Here is a 13351-nt window from a genome sequence, read left to right on the forward strand (position 1 = left end):
CACACACACACACACACACACACACACACACTTATCTTCTGTTCTTACTAAGAACAATGAACAGATATTTATGGAAACCACAATTCTAAACATGCATACAACTCAGGTGAGTTCTTGCTCAGGCTGGAAAATGAACAGAATTTGTTGGTTTAAAAACTATGGCAAAGAATTATTTCAAAGTAGGTCAAAATCTATTAATGTTCTGCATTATTGAAAAATGAACAAAAAGTGCACAGTGCTTATTGTGACCAGTTAACACAACTTCCATAATCAAATACAAGAAACAACTGGTATATTGGGTATATGGCTGGATAGCTACGACTTCTTACAAAGTTGATACTCCAGCAGTCAGCATTGGTGATACAGTGGTGAGTATAGCACGGCTGCCTTCCAATGAATGTGAATATGCCACAAACAGACCAGCTCTCCTCACAGAACGGGCCACATGCTCCATGTGCCACGATGGATCTAGTCAATGACTATTAACCCTCACACAATATATCAACCAGTCACCAGAAGTTTTTATTTTTTAGGAGGCCCCTAACCAGCTTGAGATTTTCCTCTGATAGATCCATTTATGTCATTTGGGGGACAATCCTCAAATTACTGCTCTAGATGACTACAAAAATACCTATTACAAAAGCCCTTATGTACTGCAGGTGTCTGTATCATGCATTTTGCTTGAGCAGCCGGATAAGCAGAATGTGTGATTATAATATAAGCACACCGGTGAAGTACTGAGTTGATACATCCTGGAAGTTTCTAAATCTATTAATTCCTGTGATGTGTCTCCTTACTGTGGCATTTCTGCCAATTCATTTGCTGAGATATCCCTAATGATAACTTCAGAACTGCAATGACAAATATCACATCATACTCACAGTGTCAAAATGATGAATTTACAGAACTCACAAAGTTAATTATTTTCTTTTAAAAACTCACTACAGGTTTTTGTAACAAGTCTCAATCATTATACTGCCTGTCACTTACCACAGCTAGTCTCTTCCCTCCTGACTCATTCAGAGCTGCTGTCCCTTCTCCTTTAAAATCCTCCTCTCACCAAATCTTCCAAATGTACTGTCAGAAATCCCCTGCATTTTTCAGGTTTCTCCCTTGCTAAACATCTTCTGTGACTCGCAAATATCAAACCTTTAACTTGCATTCAAGATCTCTCTCTACCCTCTGAGATAGTGTCTATCCAAGGGCACAACTGAACTGAGTTTTGAGGGGCAGGTAAGAGTTAACCAGGCCAAGAGAAGGGAGGAATGAGGGCCACAGGAATAGGAACACAAAGGAAGATAAGTCACACGTGTTTGTTTGGTGGGGAGTGGGAGTGGTGGTGATAAGATGAAGTTTGAGAAGTTGCAGGCATCAGACCCTGAAGAACTTGGAATGCCATGCTGAATGACGATTTTACTCATAGAATGGCTATGTAAAAAACAGCAAGGAACTGAAGGAATTTAAATCAAGAAATGATGCATTGAGACGTTACAGAGTTTACTCCAGGAGTGAGGTGGAGAATGGGTTGGAGGCCAGATTAAAGCAGGAAGAGTTTATCCTTTCTAGGTAAATTTTCACATCCTGACATAAAGAATAGCATCTTTTACTACTGCTTCTAGTACAGTCTTGCATCAGCACTTGAGGAGTTAATTGTTAGTCATATTTCCTTATACATTCAAAATATCCCAGTTCTATAAATTCAGTTTGCACTTGATGCTTCAGGCTGACGTCTATCCTGTGGATCGCCATAGTGGGGCCAAAATATGAAGATGGTAGTCACACGTATGCTCTTGCCTTGGAGTGGATGGAAGGTGCTCAAATATTTTCTGTTTCTCTGTCATTCTGGGAATAGAAAGAGGAGGAAAAAATTCTTTCCCCCTAACGTAAGCAGAATCTTTGTTCCTGAGTAGAAAAGCTATGTTCTTTTTGGCAAGGTTGAGTCTACATCTGGATGCTAAATATTTATTGTCATTCTCTTATCTGTATGGCTTGAGTATTTTTCTGTAATATTTTGGTGGTCTATAATAAGTTCCTCATATCTATCAAGAAAAGACCCCATTTGTTTTCTTCCTTCAAATAGAAAAGGTAATCCAATACAATAATTCTCATGGGACCCTCCTTACTCTCATTGTATGGATGTATTGGTGAGATTTAAGGTTTAGTGGAAATAATTTGTTAAGCTTCTAATGAGCAATGATTTCTTCTGGAAATTAAGGGATTGCTTTGATCATGATGCCTCACCCATCAACATTGTTAAGTTGAAATCTGATTATTCCAAGGATACAAATATATGGATTCTTTTAATGGTAATGGAGAATTGCATTTTCAAGTGCTCAAGGTTCTTTTTTTCTAAATATGGGTTCCCTACCTCATTTCAAGAACTTGAGAGAATATAACAACTGTTTTTATGTCCAATATCCAATTGCCACTGATAGCATTACACAAGATATAAAATAGATTTTTAAATATTTCTATTATAAGAGGATCTGAAGTTGTTATTCTTTTTGAAAAAAATTTTTAAGATTATTTATTTATTTTGAGAGAGAGAGTGAGAGCAGGGAAGGTGGGGGTGGGGGGTGGGGGGTAGACAGAGAGAATCCCAAGCAGGCTCCATACTGTTAGTGCAGAGCCGGACACAGGGCTCGAAATCACAAACTGCAAGATCAAGCCCTGAGTGGAAATCTAGACTCGGACACATAACTGACAGAGCCAGCCGGGCACCCCTGAAATTCTGTTACTCTTACCATAAGAAGTCAGGCAAGTGAATAGGCTCACTCTAATACAAAGATGAAGTTTTCTCATTTTTCTACTCCCACTTGCAACACTGCCTTTTACTGTTCACTTTTCCAGGAGTATGGTGTTTATGTATTCACACATTTATGTACATGCACAAAATAGCTGGAGTCCAACATTTTTATCTCAGAATTGTGTAATTTTAAATTCTTGACTATTATGTGAGATGGAACCAAATGATCTTTTATGGGACTTATCAACTCTGGTTTATAAATTCCAGAGGTTCTAACAACATATTATATTTCAACCTATCAGAGATAGGTTGCCAATAATATGGTTACTCTCTTAGCAAAAAAAAAAAAAAAAAAAAAAAAAAAAAAAGCTTTTATTGATCAGACCAGAAATTCAGTTTTAGTGTAAAACCAATGATAACTATATCTGAAGATAAAATAAGGCAAATACGTATATCCTTATTTGAACACATGAGGAAAAAGTTTTAAAGTTGATAACCAAGACAGCACTTCAGAAGAATGAGCCAATGTGAACAACAAATACCTAAAATATCTAAGTCAAGTGAACTCCCCTCTGTTCCCATGAGTGGAACCACCAGGACAGGGCATAGATAACATTAAAGGAGCCTTTTTAAAAGCCTAAATGACAGTCTTCTCTCAAAGGAAATGTCCTGCATTTTATCTGTGACACACAGAGCAATGAATTTTTATAATCAAAATCAAACCCTGTTACAGCTCCACTGATTCTGAAAGATCCCTAAGATCCCTCTTACTTAAAACTTTATCCATAAAGTGTGTGTTCTCACTTTTTCTAAGGGTGTGGAATATATTTTTTTTGTAATCGTTTTTTGCTAATGTTCTATTTCCTTTGAGAAACTATAATCAGAAGAATTTCTAAACAAATAAACAAATACAACAACCTCTCCCCCACCCCCCACTTTTTCTGTACTCACAGCAATCGATCTGTTAGACACTAAACAAAAAGTGGCCCATGGGCTTTTCAGGCAGACACAGAGGTACTTTCAATCAGGTTGGACTACTGATGTACTACATTCAGAGCAGCTTGGGCATATCTCTGCCACCACCCCCCCCCCCCCCCCCCCGCATCATCTGACTCTTCCCCCCTCCCCCCCCCCCCCCCCCGGCCCCCCTCCTGATCCCTCCCACTTTCTGAATGACTAGCCACCTGGCTCCCAGAATTGCTTCATTCCTGGAATTTATTTTTGGCAAACAAATAATTCATACAGGATTTGAACAATCACCCCCACCCCAACCCCACTCTCCTCAATAATGTCTATTGCCTTTTTTGCTTCCTTAGCCAATTTTCAGTCCTTTCTCCAGAATTTCTTCTGATCACAGGTATTCAAAACTTTTTGGCCAGAGAAACTAAGTAAATGACATGCCTCAAGTTTTTATGGTGGATTTCCAAAGGAGGTGAAAATTTTATTGGGATATTGTTCACTGTGTTTTATGAGTATTACATACAACAGTTTAAAACATGATTTTCTTCCTATTCAAGCACCCTGGGGAACTGTGTAGTAAGTATAATAGTACTTTCAAAATAAGTGTAATAAATAGGATTTGGACACTTAAATTTTTTTCATTTGCTAATACTTGCAATTCTTAAATATCTTCTCTTTGATGTTTATAAAATGATTTTTTAAATTCCCCACAATACATTCATTTCACAATTCTACTACACACCTCTGATCCCCCCCCACCCCCCCCAACCTCCCCTTCACAGCTTCCCGTCCCTCCCCCAACCCACCTCCCAAGAGTTACAGGCAACTTTACAATGTTCAGCAGTTAGAATGATTTACAATGAAAACCACCCACCTATATACTGAGGCATTCAAGACCCTTGCAGGGTATCTATCAACAAATCAGCCTCATTTATCGCATCGCATCTCTGTTTTCAACAGATTATCTACTGCCTCAATCTTGCAGGTATGTCAACAATTCAGAATTCTCCAGGGCTCTGGAACTAACAGCAGTTAGCACCAGGGTCATTTCTTCCCAGACTTTCTTGTGTTGATACAGGATTCTTTCCAGGCCAGTACTATTTCAACAATTGCTTGTCTGTTTCAACTTTAGAGACATGACACTAATACGGAAATACTAAAAACAATACTCACAACCATCACAAGCCCCCCAGGCCTTTTCAAAGAACTTTAATTAACATACATGAACCATCCCTGGTAATTGTTCCTTGGCATGACAAGTTAAATTCCTTTGAAGCCGATTTCCTTTTTAAGTCTCAGAAAGCTGAGGCTTTAGAGTAAGTAGGTGTTGTTAGCTGCCTTATCTCTCTGCCTGACTTGTACTTCTGTGTAGGCTGCTGAGTGCATTTCAGTTTGCAGGGAAGCTCCTGTTGTAATCAAAATATTTCAAACACTTTGTTCCTTAGTATAAGGCAGGGCCATTCAAGGAGTTGCCCTAAGCATTAGAGCAGAAGCACCATGACATGATTTGTTCTACCATATCAATTCTGTGAACCATGAAATATTCCTGTTGCTCTCTCCTGGAATGCTCCAATGTCTGTCCCATATCCAGTCCTACTGAATTTTTGAGTTCTAAAATCTCAATTTCTTTCAGAAGCTTTTCAAAATTTCCTTCAACTAGTAGTCTAACTCATACTTCTAAACTGCATAATATGTTAGCTCTCCTTCTTTTGGGTTCCTTACTATTTCCTATTTGATAACATATTTTTTTTAAGGGAGGTTTCCTTCTTTAGACTTTAAACTTCTTGCCCAAAAGCAAGGGGAGTCTTATGGGTAATTCAGCACCTGCACAATGCCCTGCATGAAGTATAGACTCATTCAGTAGTTCTTGAATTCACCAAGCAACCTGAATCACCACGTTGTAGGGAAGACAGTTCACATGTGGGTTTGGAGTCAAGCATCCAATATTCAGAGACTGATGCATTCTTCACACGTGAAATGGAGCTTCATATCTATCCTATGCAATTGTTTTAAGGATTTAATGAAATGCGAACAGAGGAAGATTTTAGAACAGGGTTAGGCACACAGATGCTCAACAATGCTCCCTCTTCTTCTGTTAATTTCCCCCATTTATTGAATAGTTGATGTCTAGTTGCTCTTCTGGCTAGCCACTTTCTGAGAGTAAGAAAGAACACACAATGTTCATCCCTTGTGTCCCCTGAGAAGACCCTAGTTTGGTTTCAGTTAAACACTGGACCTGCACAGACTAACAGGGTGCAATGACACCACCAGTCAAAAATTGGCCTCAATTGTCCTGGAGTCTTTAGTCAGACTCTCAAATGTAAATTTAGGTTCTTTTTATCCCATGTACTGTGGCAGTTCAGCGTTATCTAGACCTCCCTACTCTCGGAACGCCTCAGATTTTTTACTTAGAGGAAAATAGGGGATCAGGAAGGCCTCAGGGTCTAATAAAAACCCCATTTTGTATTAACCCAAAAGCTAACAATACAACTAATGAGTGGTTTAAAAATTCAGGCTTGGTGGTTTAAATACCAATTCTGCTACGATCTGTGGAAACTTGAGTGTTACTTAGCTGCTTAGTTTCCTCATCTGTAAAATGGGGATTCAAACACCTACCACAGAAGTACTGTTTTGAAAGCATAGTAACAAATGCAAACCACATAGTAGATTCATGGCACACACAGGCAATTACATTAACTACAGTCATTAAACATCTCTTTACCTTTCAAGCATGCAAATACTGACTGCCTGATCCTTTAGGATCCTTTAGGATTCTTTAACACAAACTGAAAACAATACATCCTCCCAGGGACAGCTGTTTTAAATCTTTGTTCTGGTCTGCAAATATTTTTTTTTCTTCCTAATGGGTTCTACATTTGCCATTGCCCAAGTTATGTCTTCAAGAAAGAAACAGTTCAACATTGCTGGAAACAAACAGATATCCCAACTTAATTGTTCAATTTCTTCTTTTTTTCTGCAATAAGCCTATACTGCTTTTTTTTAATTAAAAAAACATTTTTTTAATGTTTTTATTTATTTTTGAAAGGGAGAGAGAGACAGAGCATGAGCGGGGGAGGAGCAGAGAGAGAGGGAGACACAGAATCATAAGCAGGCTCCAGGCTCTAAGCTGTCAGCACAGAGCCCCATGCAGGGCTCAAACCCACAAACTGTGAGATCATGACCTGAGCTGAAGCCGGACGCTCAACCGACTAAGCCACACAGGCGCCCCTTTACTGCTTTTATAATAAAGTAAATTAAACAATAAGAGTTACTCTGCGGATCTGATCATCTGACTTTTAGCAGGGGAGAAAATGATATATCACGTTCTCTAATTTTAACAACCGGTTTGCCGTGTTCCCTTCCACCTCCCCTATCAATTAATTACTAATATAGTGCTGTTGTGTTTTTTTTAAACCGCTTTTACTTCCACGTTTTAAATTTTTGGAGAGACCAGGGCTGTACACACGAGGACTTCTGCACGGTGCAACGAGGCAGACAAGGCTTCGGCCGCCTGGGCCAAAGTCCCCTTCCTCCTCCTCCGCAAGTGGTGTGGCTTTTCCCTCGCCCAAATCCTCCTACTCAATTTTTTCACTTCCTAGATCAACCACTCGCTCCGCATAAAGGTGGAGAGCCCTAAAGTACCTGGGCGAGGCACTACAATCCCAATTTACAGGTTGTAAGAGGGAGGGCCAGTACTTCCAGGTTTAAAAAAAAAAAAAAATATATATATATATATATATATATATATATATATATGGAGGGGTTATACTCTTTTAAAAAAATCTAATAAAAGCTAGAAGCATTTTCTCCCAGAAAAAAAAAAATGATACCAAATTTCTGCACAGAATCCCAAAATGCTTATAGACTCCCGCAGCCTCCAGATTAAGTCCACGGTATTGGGGTGGGGTGGGGGGGGGGGGGTGAAGAGGGGAGAGTGTTAAGGAAGGGGTGAAAATCTAGTACTAAATTCTTTCACGTAGATATACACGTGCATCTAATATATGTAAATACATAAAAGACGAAGCTGAATAAGCTTTTAGGAGAATGCTTTCCCCAAGTAAGTCAGAGTCTGGAGGAGCGGCGGGTCATACAAAGGGACGGCGAGCAACAGGTGGGCAGAACACCAGGTCCCGCACCCCCAGGAAGCAACGAATCGAAGCAACAGGGAGCTGAGAATGAGGGTTGGGTAGGGGAAGGGACAAGGGGCGGGATCGGCGCGGTGCTGGGGACAGCGGGGCTCCACTCACCGTTGCCCACCAAGCTGCGGCCCTTCCGGGCCAGGGTCTGCTGCACCTGCTCCTGGATCCGCAGGCTCTTGGCCGCCTGGCTGCTGCGGCTGCTGCTCCCCGCCAGCTTCAGCTTGGCCTCGGAGGGCAGAGCCAGGCTGGAGCTGTCCAGCTGCCCCAGGATCTGCTGGCCCAGGACTGTCCGGATGTAGCCGCACTCTGCCGGGGAGCCGGGGGCTGCCATGGGGCCGGAGGGGCGACGGAGCCGCTAGCCTGCCGCGAGACCTGCGGAAGACGCTGCAGCAGAGCCCCGGGCACTGGCTCGAGCCCCGCCCCGGCCCCGCCTCCAGCCCCGCCCCCCACGCCTGGAGCGAGGCCCGAGCAAGGGGGAGTGCGGCCTCCCGAGCTGAGGTCCAGCTTCTTCTCGGGCAGGGGGCGCCGCTCCCGCCAGGCACGCGCACTCGGCCCGGGAGCGGGGGCGGGGCCGATCGCGCGCGCCGACCCTTGGCTAGTCGGACGCGCCCGCGGGGAGGTGGGAGAGGGGCGCGGTCTGCCCGGGGTCGCGCAAACCCTCCGAGTCACCCCCGATACCGCCTGCAGGGGCCGCGCTGTGCTCAGGTTGCAGTGCTCGGCGTCCGCGCAGCCCTGGCAAGGGATGTGGTTTCCGCTTAATTGCAGAGTGGCCGCCCTCCAGGCCGGTGCGCCCTGGAGAGTCATTTCTGATCCTGGCTTGAGATTTGCCTCTGGGATCCCCGAGTGAGTAGCATATCTGGTTAGGCAGGCTCTGTCAGACTGTTCAACATTTCGTGGTTTTCCTGGACCTGAGGGTAAGAAAGGTCGGGCAGAAAGGGCAGTAGGAGGGAAATGTGCCAAGAAGATGACGTGTGTGAAATAAAAGACTTTTTTTAACTAGTTTTTTTTCTTAGTACAACTTCAGGGGCTATGTACTTTTTGCGCAGATGCCGTGCCAGAAACATATGTTCTTCCTCATTGAGAGCTTCTGTTTTCTCTTGTAAACACACAAATTGTACCCAGTACACTCTTGCTCACCCAGTCTCTTACGTACACACCCACACAGAGAAACTCCAAAAAGAGGCGCTAGGAAGAGCTCGCTTTTAATAGGTGATACTGTTTAATAGCCCTGCTAATGTTGATTAAGCCTTGTTTGTGGTAGGCTTTTTGTCGGGTGCCCATGGAAGTGGCCTCTGACTTTCAATCAGATCTTTCACAACTGATATTTATCATGCTATTCATTATGTTTCACCCGCAGTTGACTACTCAGAGAACTTGAGAGCCAAGCTCAACAGAAAGGGTCCTTGACCTTAAAGTTTACAACCTAAGCCACTTGTCCTGATTTTCCTCTTTGGACTTGAGAGGCAGAAAGAAAAACCTCTATCCCTGGTATTAAGTAAGATAATCTTTCCTTTGATTGTTTGGGTTTGTATGTTCACTCTCCCTCAAATCACTCAATTACTGCAAAACTCCATTTATTCAGGTCTGGAGTGGCTGGGGAACACAGCTTCCCTTTTGTCCTGTGCATTCACCACTAAGCATACACACACACTTAATGCACAGGTACATGTGCTTCCAGGGAGTGAAGAGGAAATCAAGGGGCCCAAAGCCTAGACCACAGAGTGGTGATAGTTTTGCCACTCTTTCTCAGCAGGCCACAGGCTAAAGCCTTGTGGAATGTAGTGCTTAAGTGAAGTCATGTGGATGGTGGGTCTTAATGCCTTACAGCAGGACCAGTCCTGAAGTAGATTATACCCTGTAAAGAGTTCAATTACATAGTCAGATGTAAACATTCAACCCTGATGCTGAGATTCAACTGAAAAGATCAGTGACCTGATGGGGAGTGATGATAGAGACTTCCAACAACAGACTCAGTGCCCGTCCCCTTCTTCTTTCTCTGCCCCACTTCTACTCATGGCCTCTTATTTCAGCCCTGGAAATGCTGCATTGAAGAACATTTCAGTACCAGCCCCACAGGGCCAGCTGAGGCATCCCTGTTTTTGTGCCTGGAGAGCCATAATCCACAAGGTCAGCTCTGCCCCCATCTAGAACCCTAACCAGGGAACTGGAGAGGAATTTTTCTCATTTATTTTATTTGACTGAGCCAAACTTGGTTTACTTTTTCCTCTCAAGTAGTTTTTTTTTTTTTAAGTGTGATGTTGTAATTGACTATCATCTTACGTAGGTACCAATATTGAGCACGTAGAAATCTTGTGATAGGATAAGTGGGTGATTAGACAGGATGAAGCTGGTTGAAAGCCTTACAGTTTGTGAGCGAGGCAGATCTGCGTTCAGATCTCAACTTGCCCTTTGTGAACGCTGTGGCCTTAAACAAATTTCTTTACATTTTTGAGCCTCAATTCTCTTACCTGCAAAATGGGAGCAATGAAAGTACCTACCATAAACTGCTGATGTGAGAATTAAATAGGTGGTTCATAAGAATACTCAAGTAATTGCTTAATGCTGTTTAACAAACATCTTCCTGGGACCCACTTTTGGATTTCCTCAGCTCCTTCAGGTCTTTGCTCACATGTTGACTTATCTCAGTGAGGTACATTAACACACACATACTCACACAGAGTCCTCACTGTCTCCTTTTGCTGCTTAATTTTTTTCCATAGCACTTATTTTCATTAAAGATGGTCTATGTTTCACTTATTTGTTAATTGTTTCGTGCAAGAATATAAGCTTCATGAAAGCTGGGATGCTTCGTTCACTGCTGTTCTCCAGGCCCTAGAGTAATGCACATAGTAGACAATAGATATATGTTGGAATGAATGAATGAATGAATGAAGCATAAAAGAACTTAGTATAAGGGCACCTGGGTGGCTCAGTCGGTTAAGCAACCAACTCTTGATTTTGGCTCAGGTCATAATCTCACGATTCATAGGATCAAGCCCCGCGTCAGACTCTGAGCTGACACCACAGAACCTGCTTGGGATTCTCTTTTTCCCTCTGTCTGTGCCGCTTCTCTGCTTGCACACGCACATTCGTGCACAGTCTCCCTCTCACACACAAATAAATAAATAAATAAATAAATAAATAAATAAGGATTTTTTACAAAAAGAACTTCAGGGCACCTGGGTGGCTCAGTTGGTTAAATGTCTGCCTTCAGCTCAGGTCAAGATCTCACGTTTTTGTGAGTTGGAGCCTCACATCAGGCTGTCTGTTCTCAGCACAATGCCTGTTTTGGATCTTCTGTCCCCCTCCCTCTCTGCTCCTCCCCCACTTGCGTGCTCTCTCTCTCTCTCTCTCAAAATAAATAAATACATTTAATTTTTTTAAATTTATATTTGAGAGACAGAGACAGAGAGAGAGAGAGAGAGAGAGACAAAGCATGAATGGAGGAGGGGCAGAGAGAGAGGGAGGCACGGAATCTGAAGCAGGCTCCAGGCTCTGAGCTGTCAGCACAGAGCCTGATGCAGGGCTCCAGCCCATGAACCATGAGATCATGACCTGAGCTGAAGTCACTTAACAGACTGAGCCACCCAGGTGCCCTAAACTTTAAAAAATAAAAAAGAACTTAGTATATTACATGGTATATGATGAGTGGCCAACAACCATTAGCAATAATTATTTAGGTTTTCAAACTCTTTTGGTAACATGTTATCTTTTAAAAAGTCACATGGATATCTTTATATACTCTAGGTATTCTACCAATTAGCTATGTAATATTCCTATAAATAAAAACAAGCTAAACTGAAATAACTTTTGAATACTTTCATAATTCAATGGTTCAGTAGAACAATCTCTTTGAAAATAAGCTTAACATATCAACTCAATCAAAGGGTCTCTTTGAACATGAGAACCCTATTGCAATAGCAATAATTACAGGGTGAGTAAGGATGCAGACTCCAGTCTCGTGCCCCCAAACACACAATAGATGTATTTCTACTCCAACAGAGTGCAAGTCCTGTCATGTTCTTTGCATTTCCTGGAAAAACTGCTTAGCTGACTTCCTAAATTGTGAGCAAGCCCTGAGATTACCTGCTAAATGTAGCTTCTGGCCAACAAATCGTGGAGTGGAAATAAAATGCTGTGAATAGTTCTGTGGTGTTTGGCTGTTCTGCAATCTGCTACTTTTTAGTATTTGGTTCAATTTTGAAAATGCTTCACTTCTTTTGTTTTTCATTTACCAACAGAAGCCAACAAAGGAAAAAAAAAGGTAAAATCACAGCAATGTTGAGGTGGAATGTAAATAACACATAATTGAATTATGAGGTTACTTCTGGAAAACTGCAGTAAGGATTCAAAAAAGTCTTGAGTTTTAAATTTGCATTTTTATCTGATTTATACATTATAACCTTTAAGTACAAATATTTTATTGTTTTCAAACCTACGGTTAGGGTTTCCTCAGAGTAATCTTTATTTTTCTTTAACCATTTATAAATTCCAGGATGGGAAATTCCAATATGCACAAAATTCATGAAGTTACTGGAAGACTATAGTATACATTTTGGAGCAGAAGTCATATTTCAACCTTTTTTTTTTTAATGTTTAGTTTTTGAGAGAGAGAGAGAGTACAAGTCGGGGAGAGGCAGAGAGAGAGGGAGAGAGAGAATCTGGAGCAGGCTCCAGGCTCTGAGCTGTCAGCACAAAGCCTGATGTGGGGCTTGACCCCATGACTCGTGAGATCATGACCTGAGTTGAAGTCAGATGTTCAGCTGACTGAGCCACCCAGAAATAATATTTAATTTAATGAGGAACATTAAAGAACATTAATGGCATCAAAATTCTTTGATTTTTATTTTAAAAAATAAGCTTTAATACATTTTCATGAGTGTCTTCTCTTGAAACATTTTCCTGTTACTATTTGTAGGCTATTAATATCTATTTCTTTTAAAAATATTTCCTAAATTAGTGTAAGAGACCTGGCAGAAAATTTTAAATCTCAGGTTTTATTTCTCCTTTTAGCAAATGGATATGTTGCCAAGGCAATGGGTAACAGTTTTATCATTAGCCACATACAATGAAACTGAATTAGGAGTGGAAAAGGGAGCTCTGAACATGTAGGTGCTGAACATTACTCTCTGATGGCGACTTTCATTGGAAATGAGGGTAAAGGTGTTTATCTTTAATACAGATGTCCATTTTGTCTGCTATTCTGGATACATTGTCAGTATGTAGGTCTGAAAATTATTCTTTTTAAAAGACCTCAAATGTGTTGTGGGAAGTAGAAACCCAGTGGGCGACCATGAGGGCTGGCAATGAGCAATTTGTTCAAAGTTCCTGAAGCTTCTGAGACAGTTCCTTTAGGGGCCACCAGCTGGCTTAGTCAGTAAAACATAAGACTCTTGATCTGAGGGTTGTGAGCTTGAGCCCCACATTGGACATAGAGTTTACTTAAAAAAAAAAAAAAAAAAAAAAAAAAGACAGTTACTTTAATCATGACTAATGGGCATGTATG

General features: G+C 41.5%; 1 protein-coding gene across 2 annotated transcripts in view; it reads right to left on the reverse strand.

The window, feature by feature from the left end:
* PKP2 (plakophilin 2) overlaps nt 1-8275 on the reverse strand; it is a 94814-nt gene extending 86539 nt beyond the window's left edge. The window contains exon 1 of one of the 2 annotated variants that reach the window (XM_060657947.3): nt 7954-8275. In XM_060657947.3, coding sequence (XP_060513930.2) covers nt 7954-8176 — 223 coding nt within the window. In that variant the 5' untranslated portion in view covers nt 8177-8275. Of the gene's footprint in view, nt 1-990; nt 1160-7953 lie in introns of those variants that run through there. The other variant, XM_060657948.3, reaches the window with a different exon arrangement.
* Between the last annotated feature and the right edge of the window lie 5076 nt (nt 8276-13351).

Source organism: Panthera onca, chromosome B4, assembly GCF_046562875.1.
Source record: "Panthera onca isolate mPanOnc1 chromosome B4, mPanOnc1 haplotype 2, whole genome shotgun sequence".
NCBI lineage: Eukaryota > Metazoa > Chordata > Mammalia > Carnivora > Felidae > Panthera > Panthera onca.